The sequence below is a fragment of the Martes martes genome (genome assembly GCF_963455335.1).
Source record: "Martes martes genome assembly, chromosome: 15".
In the NCBI taxonomy this organism is placed as follows: domain Eukaryota; kingdom Metazoa; phylum Chordata; class Mammalia; order Carnivora; family Mustelidae; genus Martes; species Martes martes.
The window spans coordinates 51,157,953-51,170,515 of NC_137903.1; the positions used below are offsets into that span (position 1 = coordinate 51,157,953).

At 47.5% G+C, this 12,563-nt stretch overlaps 1 protein-coding gene across 3 annotated transcripts in view; it reads right to left on the reverse strand.

The window, feature by feature from the left end:
* Positions 1-12,563, reverse strand: part of CACNA1E (calcium voltage-gated channel subunit alpha1 E) — a gene marked incomplete at both ends in the record, with an annotated part of 378,613 nt that overhangs the window by 268,614 nt on the left and 97,436 nt on the right. For all 3 annotated transcript variants that reach the window (XM_080824813.1, XM_080824815.1, XM_080824814.1), the window contains one exon: positions 11,858-11,997. In XM_080824813.1, coding sequence (XP_080680939.1) covers positions 11,858-11,997 — 140 coding nt within the window. The remainder of the gene's footprint in view (positions 1-11,857; positions 11,998-12,563) is intronic.

A 12,563-nucleotide genomic window follows, 5' to 3' on the forward strand; every position in this document is an offset into this window, starting at 1 on the left:
ATTCAACATTCAAGTTGCAGTAAATGTCCATCATGAAACAAAATGACAAGTAATGGAAATCGTTTAATTAGCCACAGTTTTGGAATTTGCAGTAGACTGTAGTGAAACTTGTCTCTGTGGCTGCAAGTTTTATGGAGATAAATGACTGTTCTGAATGAGCGCTACCGAACCAGAGTATTTTAGATACTTTCATTGTTTATATACCTTTTTTTCAAAGGTGCTTTATGTGTATTTTAGCATTTATCTTCATATTATCACTGTCCTGGGGAAAGGTATCACTGCTCACTGATTTGCTATTTTGTTTCATTGTCTTTCGGGGCACTTTTGCTGAGGCCGCTGGGCCTCATAGGATAGAGCATGGGCTCTGGAATTGTTGGTAACGGAATTAAAATGGCATTCCCTGCCCTTCGTAGCTTTTTGGCTACAAAGCACCTGACGTAGCCCCTTTGAGCATTGGTTTCCTCAACTGTGAAATGGAGACAGTTGTCAGCCTTGCTGAGTTTCTACATTTAAAATGACCCGTACCAGGGCTGAGACACAGCATGAAGGCTTTCCCATTTAAAATAAGACGTGTGAGCCATGGCTAACAGACACATGAGAAAATGTTCATCATCACTAGCCATCAGGGAGATTCAAATCAAAACCACATTGAGATACCATCTCACACCAGTCAGAATGGCCAAAATTAACAAGACAGGAAACAACATGTGTTGGAGAGGATGTGGAGAAAGGGGAACCCTCTTACACTGTTGGTGGGAATGCAAGTTGGTGCAGCCACTTTGGAAAACAGTGTGGAGATTCCTTAAGAAATTAAAAATAGAGCTTCCCTATGACACTGCAATTGCACTACTGGGTGTTTACCCCAAAGATACTGATGTAGTAAAATGAAGGGCCATCTGTACCCCAATGTTCATAGCAGCAATGGCCACAGTCACCAAACTGGAAAGAGCCAAGATGCTCTTCAGCGGATGAATGGATAAAGAAGATACGGTCCAGATATATAATGGAGTAAGACGCCTCCACCAGAAAGGATGAATATCCAACTTTTGTATCAACATGGACGGGACTGGAAGAGATTATGCTGAGTGAAATAAGTCAAGCAGAGAGAGTCAAGTATCATATGGTTTCACTTACCTGTGGAGCATAAGAGATAACACGGAGGACATGAGGAGATGGAGAGGAGAAGGGAGTTGGGGGAAATTGGAGGGGGAGATGAACCATGAGAGACTGTGGACTCTGAGGAACAATCTGAGGGTCTTGAAGGGGCGGGGGTTGGGAGGTTGGGTGAGTCTGGTGGCGGGTATTAAGGAGGGTATGCATTGCATGGAGCACTGGGTGCGATGCATAAACAACAAATTCTGGAACACTGAAAAGAAATTTTAAAAATTAAAAAAAATTTTTTAATAAACAAATAAAATTAGATGTGTGAGTGCCTGGTGGAACGGGAGCCATCACCATCAACACCGGCATCGTCATTATTTCACTCGCTTGTCACAAGACACAGTGAAAAAGTTAGAGCAAGTGTTGTCCTCACTTCACAATGGAAACTGAGATGGAGATCACTGATGTGTCACCCAGCATCACAGAGACAATGCGTTGTAGTGTCAGGACCAGAGCCCACGAGCCCCGAAACATTCAGTCCACTAGATTAAATTGTTTCCATAGAAGATCCACATATATACTCCAGCTAATAAAAAATCGTATTTGTTTCCTCCCACCCCAGCTGGACGGCCTAAGCACAATCAAGTAGTAGCAGCTTCCCACTGTCAGGGACAGCGGAGCACAACCACACACCAGGCAGCGGGTCCCTGTTCGCCGCGATCCGGCTAGGACACCCTCCACAAGTCGCTTGGCCGCTGGGGCCTCCGTTTGCTCTTCTGTGACAGATAATAAATAAGGGAAAGCCAAGGGGCACCTGGGTGGCTCAGCCTGTTACGTGTCTGCCTCCGGCTCAGGTCATGCATGATCCCTGGGTCCTGGCATTGAGCCCCGCGTCTGCCTCCTTGCTCTGCGGGGAGTCTGCTTCTCTCTCTCTCTCCCTCCCTCTGCCCCTCCCCACTGCTCCTTCTCACTCTTAAATAAATAAAACCTTAAAAAAAAATAAATAAGGGAAAGCCAGAGCAATTTAGCATCCTCCTAAATCTGAAATTCAGTAATCAAGTTTTTAGGAACTGTAAACTTCACTTTCCTTTGTGTGTTCTCTTTAAAGATCTGTACACCTTCTTTTTCCTTTCAACACCTGTCCTGCTTCCCCCTCAACCCCTCCTGTGGGCAACCACTCTGCACTCATCACCTCTGCTAGCTCCTGACTTCAGCGATACATGCATGAAATAGTGCTGCTGAATTGCACGTTTCACACGGGTGAACTTGAGCGTCACGGTGGACTCCATCTACAACAGAGACTCCAGGGGACACCTCTCTGCCCAGGTGAGGGGACGTGCGTCAGCCACAGAAGGCAAATGTAAACACTCCCCTCAATCGGGAAGCCTACCTGGTAAACCCACAGAATGAATATTTATGCTACATCCATCTCTGCTTTGCAGACATGCCGTGGAACGCCCCTGCTGCCACGCTCTCCCACACGCTCTCCCACACGTACTCCCACACGTACTCCCACACGTACTCCCACACGTGGAAGAGGGCACATGCTGGAAGACCCGAGGAGGGACACGGTCTGACTTAGAAAGCAACTTGCCATCATATTTTCTCTAAGCTGCTCTGAATGGACATAAAGCCAGAAAAATAGCCCCAAACCGACCTCCCCATGGATTCTGAAGCCTCCCCCACTCCCTCTCCCTCTTCCTCCTTATTAACACCACGGCCGACTCAGGCCTTACTTGGTTCTCTCCAGTTCCAGCTTCCGTCAGTCAGTGGGGGAGGCAAGCAGCAGCCTTTCAGGAAAGAGAAACGATAGCAAAACCAGAACATAGTAGCTGCTCAATAAATATCTTTTGAGGGACTCAAAGATAATTCTCAATATAGAAAAAATGTCCTTTCATAAATGAAAGGACAATTACCCAGCACCCAAGGAGTAATCCCAACTCACCCACCTGTCCACTACCGCCTGGGACCCTCATTCAGAGTCTCCCTAAAGGAAGGTTTCTCAATGGCACAGAGCTGAGAGTTCTCTAAGCTCCACGAGAAACAAAATTCCTTATTCTAACTCCAGCCTTCCCATCATTCATCTATCTGGAGGAAAACGCACTTTAAAAAATAATAATAATAATGTTCTGATGAAAGGAGCTGTCGTAAGCAGCAGCCATGTGCCCCCAGTGTGGAGCTAGAAATGACAGTCCCTGAGGACGTGGAGGTGTCCAGGCAAGCAGTCACCAACTGTGCCGGGAGCAAGAACCCGAGAAGCAGTCCAGCATGAGGGCCGGCAGAGCACCCCGCCATCAGCATTAGGGCACCAGAGTCCTCGTTCCCTTCTCCTGACTCAGCTCCTCCAGAGTCAAGCCCTCACATCTCCTCAATCAGCCTCAGTTTCCCCATTTCCCAAATGACAAGCTCCAATGCCCCCTCCCCTTACCCAGCCCTCCCGGGCCCCTCACCTCCCTGCTTCACCCACAGATAGCAGACTGGATGAGCACAGGGCGGGTCTGTAAAATCCTGCCAGGCTCACGGTATATAAATACAAGTGTTGTGGTACTATTACCACAGAGGTTTAAATCGGGCAGGGGGCCCCGGGACTGCGTTCGCAACACCTCCCCCACATTTCTCGGCACTGGAGACAGGGCTCCCACCGGGAAACTGCTTTCCTCGATCTGTAGCTGCTCAGGAAACTCGTGTATTAGGGCGGCCTCCTTACAGAAGCCCTCTAAAAATACCTATCAATGTATATTTAGCTCCAGATACCATCCTCCTACCAACAGGCTTCAGGCTGAAGCACTCGGCGTGTGCTGCTTCGGAGAAGCTGGGGACCTGAGCTGGCAGCCCCCAGCACGTCCTCTGGCTTTTCTCTTTCCTGTTCCCTCTTCCTTTATCTATCTTCTCTCAGCTTAGTTATGCACATCCTCCCAAACCGCGGCCAAAGACATGGCCACGGCTCCCTTCTCCTCCCCCTGCCAAGACCTCAGAGTGGATTGCTTCCAGGATAAAGGAGTCCTGTGCAGAGTTAGAACGCATCTTTCCAGTCTGGCTCAAAGCCTGCAGGGGTTCCCCACTGCCCACCCTGGCTAAAGCTCAGGCTCCTGGGCCAGGCCGGCTTGGACTCCTGCGGAGCTCCAGGCTCAGCTCTCAGACGCCACCGGCCAACACCCCAGAACTGTCCTGCTTACTCTCCCCCTCCCAGCTGCAAGGATTTGGACAAAGCATTCCTTCCCCTAAAAACCTCTTCTTCCTTGTCTAAGTCCTACCTGGCCATCTTGCAGCCCAATTTAAATGTTACTTCTTGGGGCACCTGGGTGGCTCAGTGGGTTAAAGCCTCTGCCTTCGGCTCAGGTCATGATCCCAGGGTCCTGGGATCGAGCCCCATATCAGGCTCTCTGCTCAGCAGGGAGCCTGCTTCTCCCTCTCTCTGCCTGCTACTCTGCCTACTTGTGATTTCTGTCTGTCAAATAAATAAATAAAAATCTTTAAAAATAAATAAATAAATAAATGTTACTTCTTTCGGAAAGTTTGCCCTAACCCGCCCCCCCCCACAGGTAGGTTGGTGCCCTGCCTCTTGGTTTTCATGACACGTGGTTCCCGGCGCGGGACACTCAGCCCCAGCCCACCCACACCCATGCACACCGAGCACAGTGCCTGGCACATAGTGGGTACGTGACCATGTCTCGTGAAGGAAGACAGGAGGGTGGAGTGAGGGCCTCAGTAGAAAAAAAAAAAAAAAAAAGAGGAAAAGCCCCAAGCTCAGATACACCTACCCACTCTCCAGGGCTTGCACCCAGGCACTCACGGTTAAGGGAAGAGTCAAAACAGGTCATCTCCCACAGTAAAGATGCCAGAACTGTTGGCACAGCATGCTCTGAGCAGTAACATACATACATACATACATACATACATACATACGTGTGCGTGTGTGTCTTTGGCACATGGATTAACAAATGGCAGCTTTCATTGTACAGCAAATGGCAGGTGACCCACTCCTGTTGCTTTCTCTTACCACCCGCTATAGCTACGTCTAGAAGACTGGGTCTTCAATATTCCGCCCTGACCCTAACCCCAACCCCACCACCCAGGAAGCAACCCCCAAAAGGTAACACTGAGAACCCTGCTAATAGGCCCAAGTGACTGGAACCCTGTACCTCTTACTAACCTAGAGACTGAATTCCCTGCTCTACTTTCTCTAACAGAGTGATCAGAATGGGAGCCAGCCGGGACGAGTCATAGCTACGTGAGAGAGACGTTATAGATCAAGGTGAAGGACTGGTAAGAGACACTTCCCTAGACCCAGGCCCAGGCTTCTCTCGGCACTCTCTTTTGTATCCTATAGGTGAGAGAGACTCTGGGATGAAACAAAGGATTCGATTCAATTAACATTTACCTACTACAATCCAGGCCCTGAGGCTACAGAGAGGAATAGTGTTAAAAGATAGTTCTCCAACACTTGTTGTTTCTGGCCTTGTTGATTTTGGCCATTCTAACTGCCCTAAGGTGGTATCTCAATGTGGTTTTGATTTGAATCTCCCTGATGGCAAATGATGATGAACATTTTTTCATGTGTCTGTTAGCCATTTGTGTGTTGGAAAGGATGTGGAGAAAGGGGAACCCTCTTACACTGTTGGTGGGAATGCAAGTTGGTGCAGCCACTTTGGAAAACAGTGTGGAGATTCCTTAAGAAATTAAAAATAGAGCTTCCCTATGACACTGCAATTGCACTACTGGGTGTTTACCCCAAAGATACTGATGTAGTAAAATGAAGGGCCATCTGTATCCCAATGTTCATAGCAGCAATGGCCACAGTCGCCAAACTGGAAAGAGCCAAGATGCTCTTCAGCGGATGAATGGATAAAGAAGATACGGTCCAGATATACAATGGAGTAAGACGCCTCCACCAGAAAGGATGAATATCCAACTTTTGTATCAACATGGATGGGACTGGAGGAGATTATGCTGAGTGAAATAAGTCAAGCAGAGAGAGTCAAGTATCATATGGTTTCACTTACTTGTGGAGCATAAGGAATAACACAGAAGACATTGGAAAAAGGAGAGGAGAAGGGAGTTGGGGGAAATCAGAGGGGGGAGACAAACCATGAGAGACTGTGGACTCTGAGAAACAAACTGAGGGTTTTGGAGGGGAGGGGTGGTGGTGGGTATTAAGGAGGGCATGTATTGCATGGAGCACTGGGTGTGGTGCATAAACAATGCATTTTGGAGCACCAAAAAAATAATAATAATAAATTAAATTAAATTTTTTAAAAAAAGGAAGAAAGAAAGAGAAAAAGAAAAAAAGAAAGAAAGAAAGGCAGTCCTCGCCCTTACTTCCCTAGTCTTAGCCACAGCGTAGGAGCATCTTTGAGTTCCCATCCTCCTCTATTACTCTCCCATCTCCTCCAGGTACTATGATTTATTATATAAAAGACTAATAGGGGATAATGACTTCAAACAATTTAGAATTTTCCAGGTGGCCTAACAAATGTTTAGACACCACATGTCCTGAATTGTTACCAATACAAGAGATCCCAAGTTATGTAAGGTACTAGTTTGTTAAAGGAAAGGCAAATTCCACTGTCTTTTAGGAGAAATGAGAATATATTAACTTTGGTGTGTCACTTGCTTGAGTGTTCCATGATACAAGTTTGTTCAAAAAATGGGTAAACGAGTGAATGAAGGAACAAGCCTATTAATGAACTTGTGATTCAGCTTTTATACATTAACCCCACAGAAGCTAAGTCACAGGCCTTCTTAAACACAAAGAGAAGTCTTAGGATGGACATATGGGACTCTGGTCCTCCTCAAGTCACATGGGAAGCTGTAGCTCTGGGATGGGGATATTTGCCAAATCATGCCCCGCCCCCCCCATCCCACATCGCATCAAGGGAACTGAAGGAACATGCACTCACAGAGATTACACACGACACACAGAGCCCGTGAGCTTGGCAGGTGGCTGACAGTGTGCGGGAATGAGTGTGAAGGAGGAGCCTGGTGCCAGCAGATGTCAGCGCAAGCCCTGGATCAAGTAGCTTCTAGTAAGTCACATACCCTCTCCGAACCTGCTTTCTTCGTCTACGAAATGAGGATAACAAGACCTCATTTGGGGGATTATGAGCATTAGATGAATAAAGCACATATATTAACTTCCTAAACCATGAACTCTCTCAACTTACAGACCTAAGAATACCAGAGGTGGGAAGGTCAGAGGGGCCCAGTCCCCAGCTACTCCTCCCTTAGCAAAGGTCACTGATAGAAGGTCTTTCACCGAATCAGCCGTCTGACACCTCAACACCCCCTCCCTCGGTCCCTCTCCTCAAGTCACACACTGAGAGCTGAGAAGTTGTGCAGTCTCAGCCCGAGGCGCTGTGTCACGCTCCAGCACCTGTCATCCCCTCTGTACACAGGAGGAAAATGCACGGTGACACCTGGAGCTCTGGTGGGAAGTAGGCGCTGCCAACAGGGACCGCTGCAGTGGCGGATGTCAGGAAGCCCGGGGAGGGGGCTGTCCCAGGCAAAGCACCAGCCCTGGGTCAAAGGGCACAGTGCCGACCCTGGAGCTGCGGTCAGGAAGCGGTGACCTTGGTCTGAGCACTTGACCAACCTGAGGACTCGATGATTCACATCAAGAGGATGATCTGCCTGCCTGCCTGGTTGGTATTATAACATATCTCACTGCTTCTAAGACCCCAAGAGTTGTAAGGTGCCCCATGAGTTCCTTCTTAGCAAAGACAGAAAGAAAAATGCTGTCAATTACACAACATCGTGTCCTTATTGTAAGACACGGGCTGACGTCGACGATGCTCCAGCTTGAGAAATGGTGCTGGGGAGCGGTGCGATGTGGTGTGTGAACACACCATGTGAACCACAGGCTAAATCCGAGTAGCTGTTCCTGGGGAACCCTCAGCACGAACCCTCAGCACCAAGCCCTTTCCCTGGGGCACATTCACGTGGGAATTAAGGAGATGGAAAGAAATTGGGAGGTGCAGGAAGGAAGAACAGGGACAAAGTCCTGTTGGTTCCGACGGACAGCAGGGACCTCTCGGCAAAGTCTGAAGAGCCACTATTAAGAGGTTGAAGGGCTGGGTAGGCAGAGAATGAAGAGGACGAGTGACATGGCCTCGGTGTCACCACCTGGGCCCAGTCATCTGCACCCCAACACATGCGGACGAGGACACAGAGGGTCTTCCTGGCCATGCTAATGGAAAGATCCCGGTGATGCCTACAAACCTGCTCCTCAAGCCACGTGGCAACCCTTCTGGGAAGCCAGTGCCTCAGTTTCCAACAGTCTTCTCCCATCCTGTCAAAGGGTCCAGTTCCTCCACCTCCCCTCTCACATACTAGCGGCCGGACCCCACACCAGAACGGCAGAGTCACCTTTAGAAGCACTTCAACCTGTCAGGATGCCTCTCAAAATGTGATATCCTAAAGACGTATGCTGGAACACTTTAAATCATTAACTAAAATAGCCCAAACCAGAAGGCAATCTCGCTGTCAAATCACGGTAAAAATGAAGAAGTCGGGGAGCCTGGGTGGCTCAGTGGGTTGAAGCCTCTGCCTTCGGCTCGGGTCGTGATCCCAGGGTCCTGGGATCAAGCCCCGCATTGGGCTCTCTGCTCAGCAGGGAGCCTGCTTCCTCCTCTCTCTCTGCCTGCTTCTCTGAGTACTTGTGATCTCTGTCTGTCAAATAAATTAAAAAAATCTTTAAAAATGGAGAAGTCCACATCTTCCGTGGACATCCATTTAATAAACTGCTGGTCAAGCATTACAGATTTTTACCAAGATATGGAGTAATATGTACTACATCCATACGGCTTTGACAAAAGGCCGCAAAATTATATGCATCGAAAAGAAAACTTCCTTAGCACTGAAAGGGCTGGAAGGAAACACCACCAAATAGTTATGAATTCTTCTTCATCAATAAACTGTTTTTCTCTTTTGACTTTCCTATATTTTATTTAATGGACACATAACAGTTTAAAATAAAAATAAATGGATGGGGGCGCCCGGGTGGCTCAGTGGGTTAAGCCTCTGCCTTCGGCTCAGGTCATGATCCCAGGGTCCTGGGATCGAGCCCCGCATCGGGCTCTCTGCTCAGCAGGGAGCCTGCTTCCTCCTCTCTCTCTGCCTGCCGCTCTGCCTATTTGTGATATCTCTATCAAATAAATAAAATCTTTTAAAAAATAAAATAAATGGATGAGGAGCACCAGGTGGCTCAGTCAGTTAAGCGTCCAACTCTTGACTTCGGCTCAGGTCATGATCTCAGGGTTGTGAGATCGAGCCCCACATCAGGCTCCATGCTGGGTGTGGAACCTCCTTAAGTGTCTCTCTCCCTCCCCCTCTTCTTTGCCCCCACCAACTCTCTAAATAAGTAAATGGTGAGATGACAAATTTCAAATGGTCTCTGACACATACAGAACTCAACAGGACCAAGAGCACACACAATGTTGACATATAAACCACATGCATTACAGTATGTGGTACTTTGCTCCCAGACAGAATCACAATATTTCTAAAGAACTCGGATTCTCATTTAGACCTTTCACAATATACTAGTATTACTTATGTTAGGGACATTTAAAACATCACCAAGCCATTGTCAAAAAGTCAAAAGATAACAAGCCTTGGCGGGGACGTGGAGAAAAGGGAACCCTCCGCACTATTGGTGTGAATGTTAAATTGGCACAGTCACTATGGAAAATAGTATAGAGGCTCCTCAAAAAATTAAAAATAGAAATACCATAAATCCAGCAATCCCACTTCTGAGTATATAACCAAAAGAAATAAAACCACTAACTTGAAGAGATACTTACACCCCCATGTTCGCTGTAGCATTATTCACAATAGCCAAGATAGGAAAACAACCTCAAAGTCCATCGGTGGGTGACAGAGGAATGCTATTTAGCCTTAAAAAAAAGAACGATGCCATTTGCGATGATACGGATGAACTCAGAGGGCATTACGCTAACTGAAATAACCCAAGCACTGAAAAGAAAACTACTTCATGATCTCATTTCTATGCAGAGCCTTAAAAAAAAAAAAAATCGAACTCACAGTAACAGAGAAATGAATGGTACTTGCTAGGAGCTGGGAGTGGGGGAAAACCTGTCAAGAGTACAAACTATCAGCTACAGAAGAGTAAGTCCCAGAGACCAGCATGGTGACCACACAGTGACTACAGTTAATAATAATGTACCGTACACTTCAAATTTGCAGAGTAGAGCTCAAGTGATCTCACCACACACATGAAACAGGTAACCGTGTGAGATGACGGGTATGTTAATTAGCTTGATTGTGGTAATCATTCTGCAGTGTGTATCTAAACACCACAACATGCACCTTAAATATATACAATTTCTCTCCGTCAATCATACCTCAATAAAGCTGAAAAAATAAACCATGAGAAACATGGCCCAGGTGTGCTGCATTGTCTATGACCATGCACTTCTGAAACACTATGTACAAGTTATCTTCATAGACTAAGCCGTGTTTAAGATTCAGTAGAATTTTTTTTTACAAGAGTAACCTTCAGAAAATCCTTCCGTAAGACAACAGATGTTTTTAAGCATCATCGTCTCCATTTATCTGTTCCCTATACTAAGGGTTTGCCTGCTTATGAGCACCATTCGAACATTCCAGTCCTATACACCTTCAACTTCTTCTCTTTCACTTAATCGCAATTGGTGGGAAGGTTAAAAGTGTGAGTACTGCGTGTGTTCTACAAGACATGAGTAGACACGAACATCCCCAAGCTCTTGTTTTCCTCAGACTTTATCTACCTCCGTTCCTCTACTCCCTGGAACAAATTTCCTCTTTGTTCCCCTCTCCTTTTGGTCATAATGGTGGCTCCTAGATTCCCCTCCTCACTTTTCTACTGCATTCTCTTCTTTTCCACACAGGTCTGGCAAGCAGCTGGGTGTGGGACTTCTCAAGTCACACCCCTTACTGCCGTAGCCATGCCCACACAGGCCAGGGGCTCCCCCATGAGGCCTGGGCCACTACCTTCCCATGCAGGCACCAAAAGCCGCCAGACACAAACAACAGCGAGCAACCACAAAAGCCCAGAGAGTCATGCCCATTACCACCAGTCCCAAGGCCCATCACATATGCTGCTAATGGCATTGGATAGGCCCCAATAGAGGCCGTACTATATTCATTCTCAAAAAAATGATTTATCAAATATTTAAATAATGCAAATATGACACTGCATCAGCAATAATTCAGGATTACTTATCAAATATTTTAATGTGATTCAATTTTATAGTCCTATAAATAAATCTGCAAATCATAAACAGTTCTGTGGTCAGGACACAAGTCTCAATCATCAGTTAAGAAAATATCATTGCGGGGGTGGTTCTTCTTCAACATTCAAGGAAACACTGCACCTCATGGCATTTGGGGCCCATTTTGGCGGGGGCCCCTCAGGCTAGGGCAAGCTGGGTGCTTTAGTGCAAAGACTCACTGGGATATGTGTGTCCAGCTCTAGTCAAACACCAAATGAAAACTAGAAGCAGAAGCAGCCACACCCTGGTTCTGTAACCTCTACAGAATGCCACAAGCATCCCCACAGAGTACCCGCCCCCCTGCACGTGGGTCACCCGTGGTTTAGCCCCGTGGAGAATCTCGTCCTTGAACTTTTTTTTTCTGACTCTACTTCGTGTGCTGCTGCCTTCCCACCCCTGGGTTCCTTGCACCAGCCACTTCAGGACCACATAACCACACGGGCACATCCCCTCACACCAGAAGGACAGACAGGAAGAGGACTCACCCACTGAGGACCACGATGAAGTCCATGACATTCCAGCCATTGCGGAGGTACGAGCCCTTATGGAAGATGAACCCCAGGGCCACAATTTTGATACCAGCTTCAAAGCAAAAGATCCCAATGAAATACGGTTCCGTCTTCTCCTGCGGGATGAGAAGCATAGATGCCGGTAAGGGAGGGAGGGGAATGCAGACAAAGTCACACCCCGGCCGCCCTCTCTACGCTGAGCACTCCTCGCTCCTACAGGACACCTGAGTACTAGTGGGAAGTGAGTGCACTCGCTGAAGGACTCGGGGAGTGCACAAGAGCACGGGATGCCTGGGGGAGCCAGCTGCTGGAAGGGAGGGGTGTGGGGGGTCACAGTCAAGCCAGACTTCCCCCAGGAGAATGGCTGATGTTTCTGGCTTCACCCTGGCAGAGTTGGCTTTTCCACAGCTGGCCTTCACTTACCCTGCAAGTTCAAGGGTTCTCTTCTGCAGGTTATTAGGCTGAAGCCGCTTATGCATACATTTAGACTTTAAGCAATGAGTTTGCCCTCTGTTGGGAGAATACGCTAGACACGTGACTCCTTGCTTTAAGGAGAAAACAGACACGACACCTACAAAGTTCAGCACAGTGAACGCACGTAGGCTTTGAGCACCCTTCTCCCTCTCGCTTCCAAATCCATTAGGCAGGGGAGTGAAGTTAATGGCCCTTGCTCCCGCCCTTT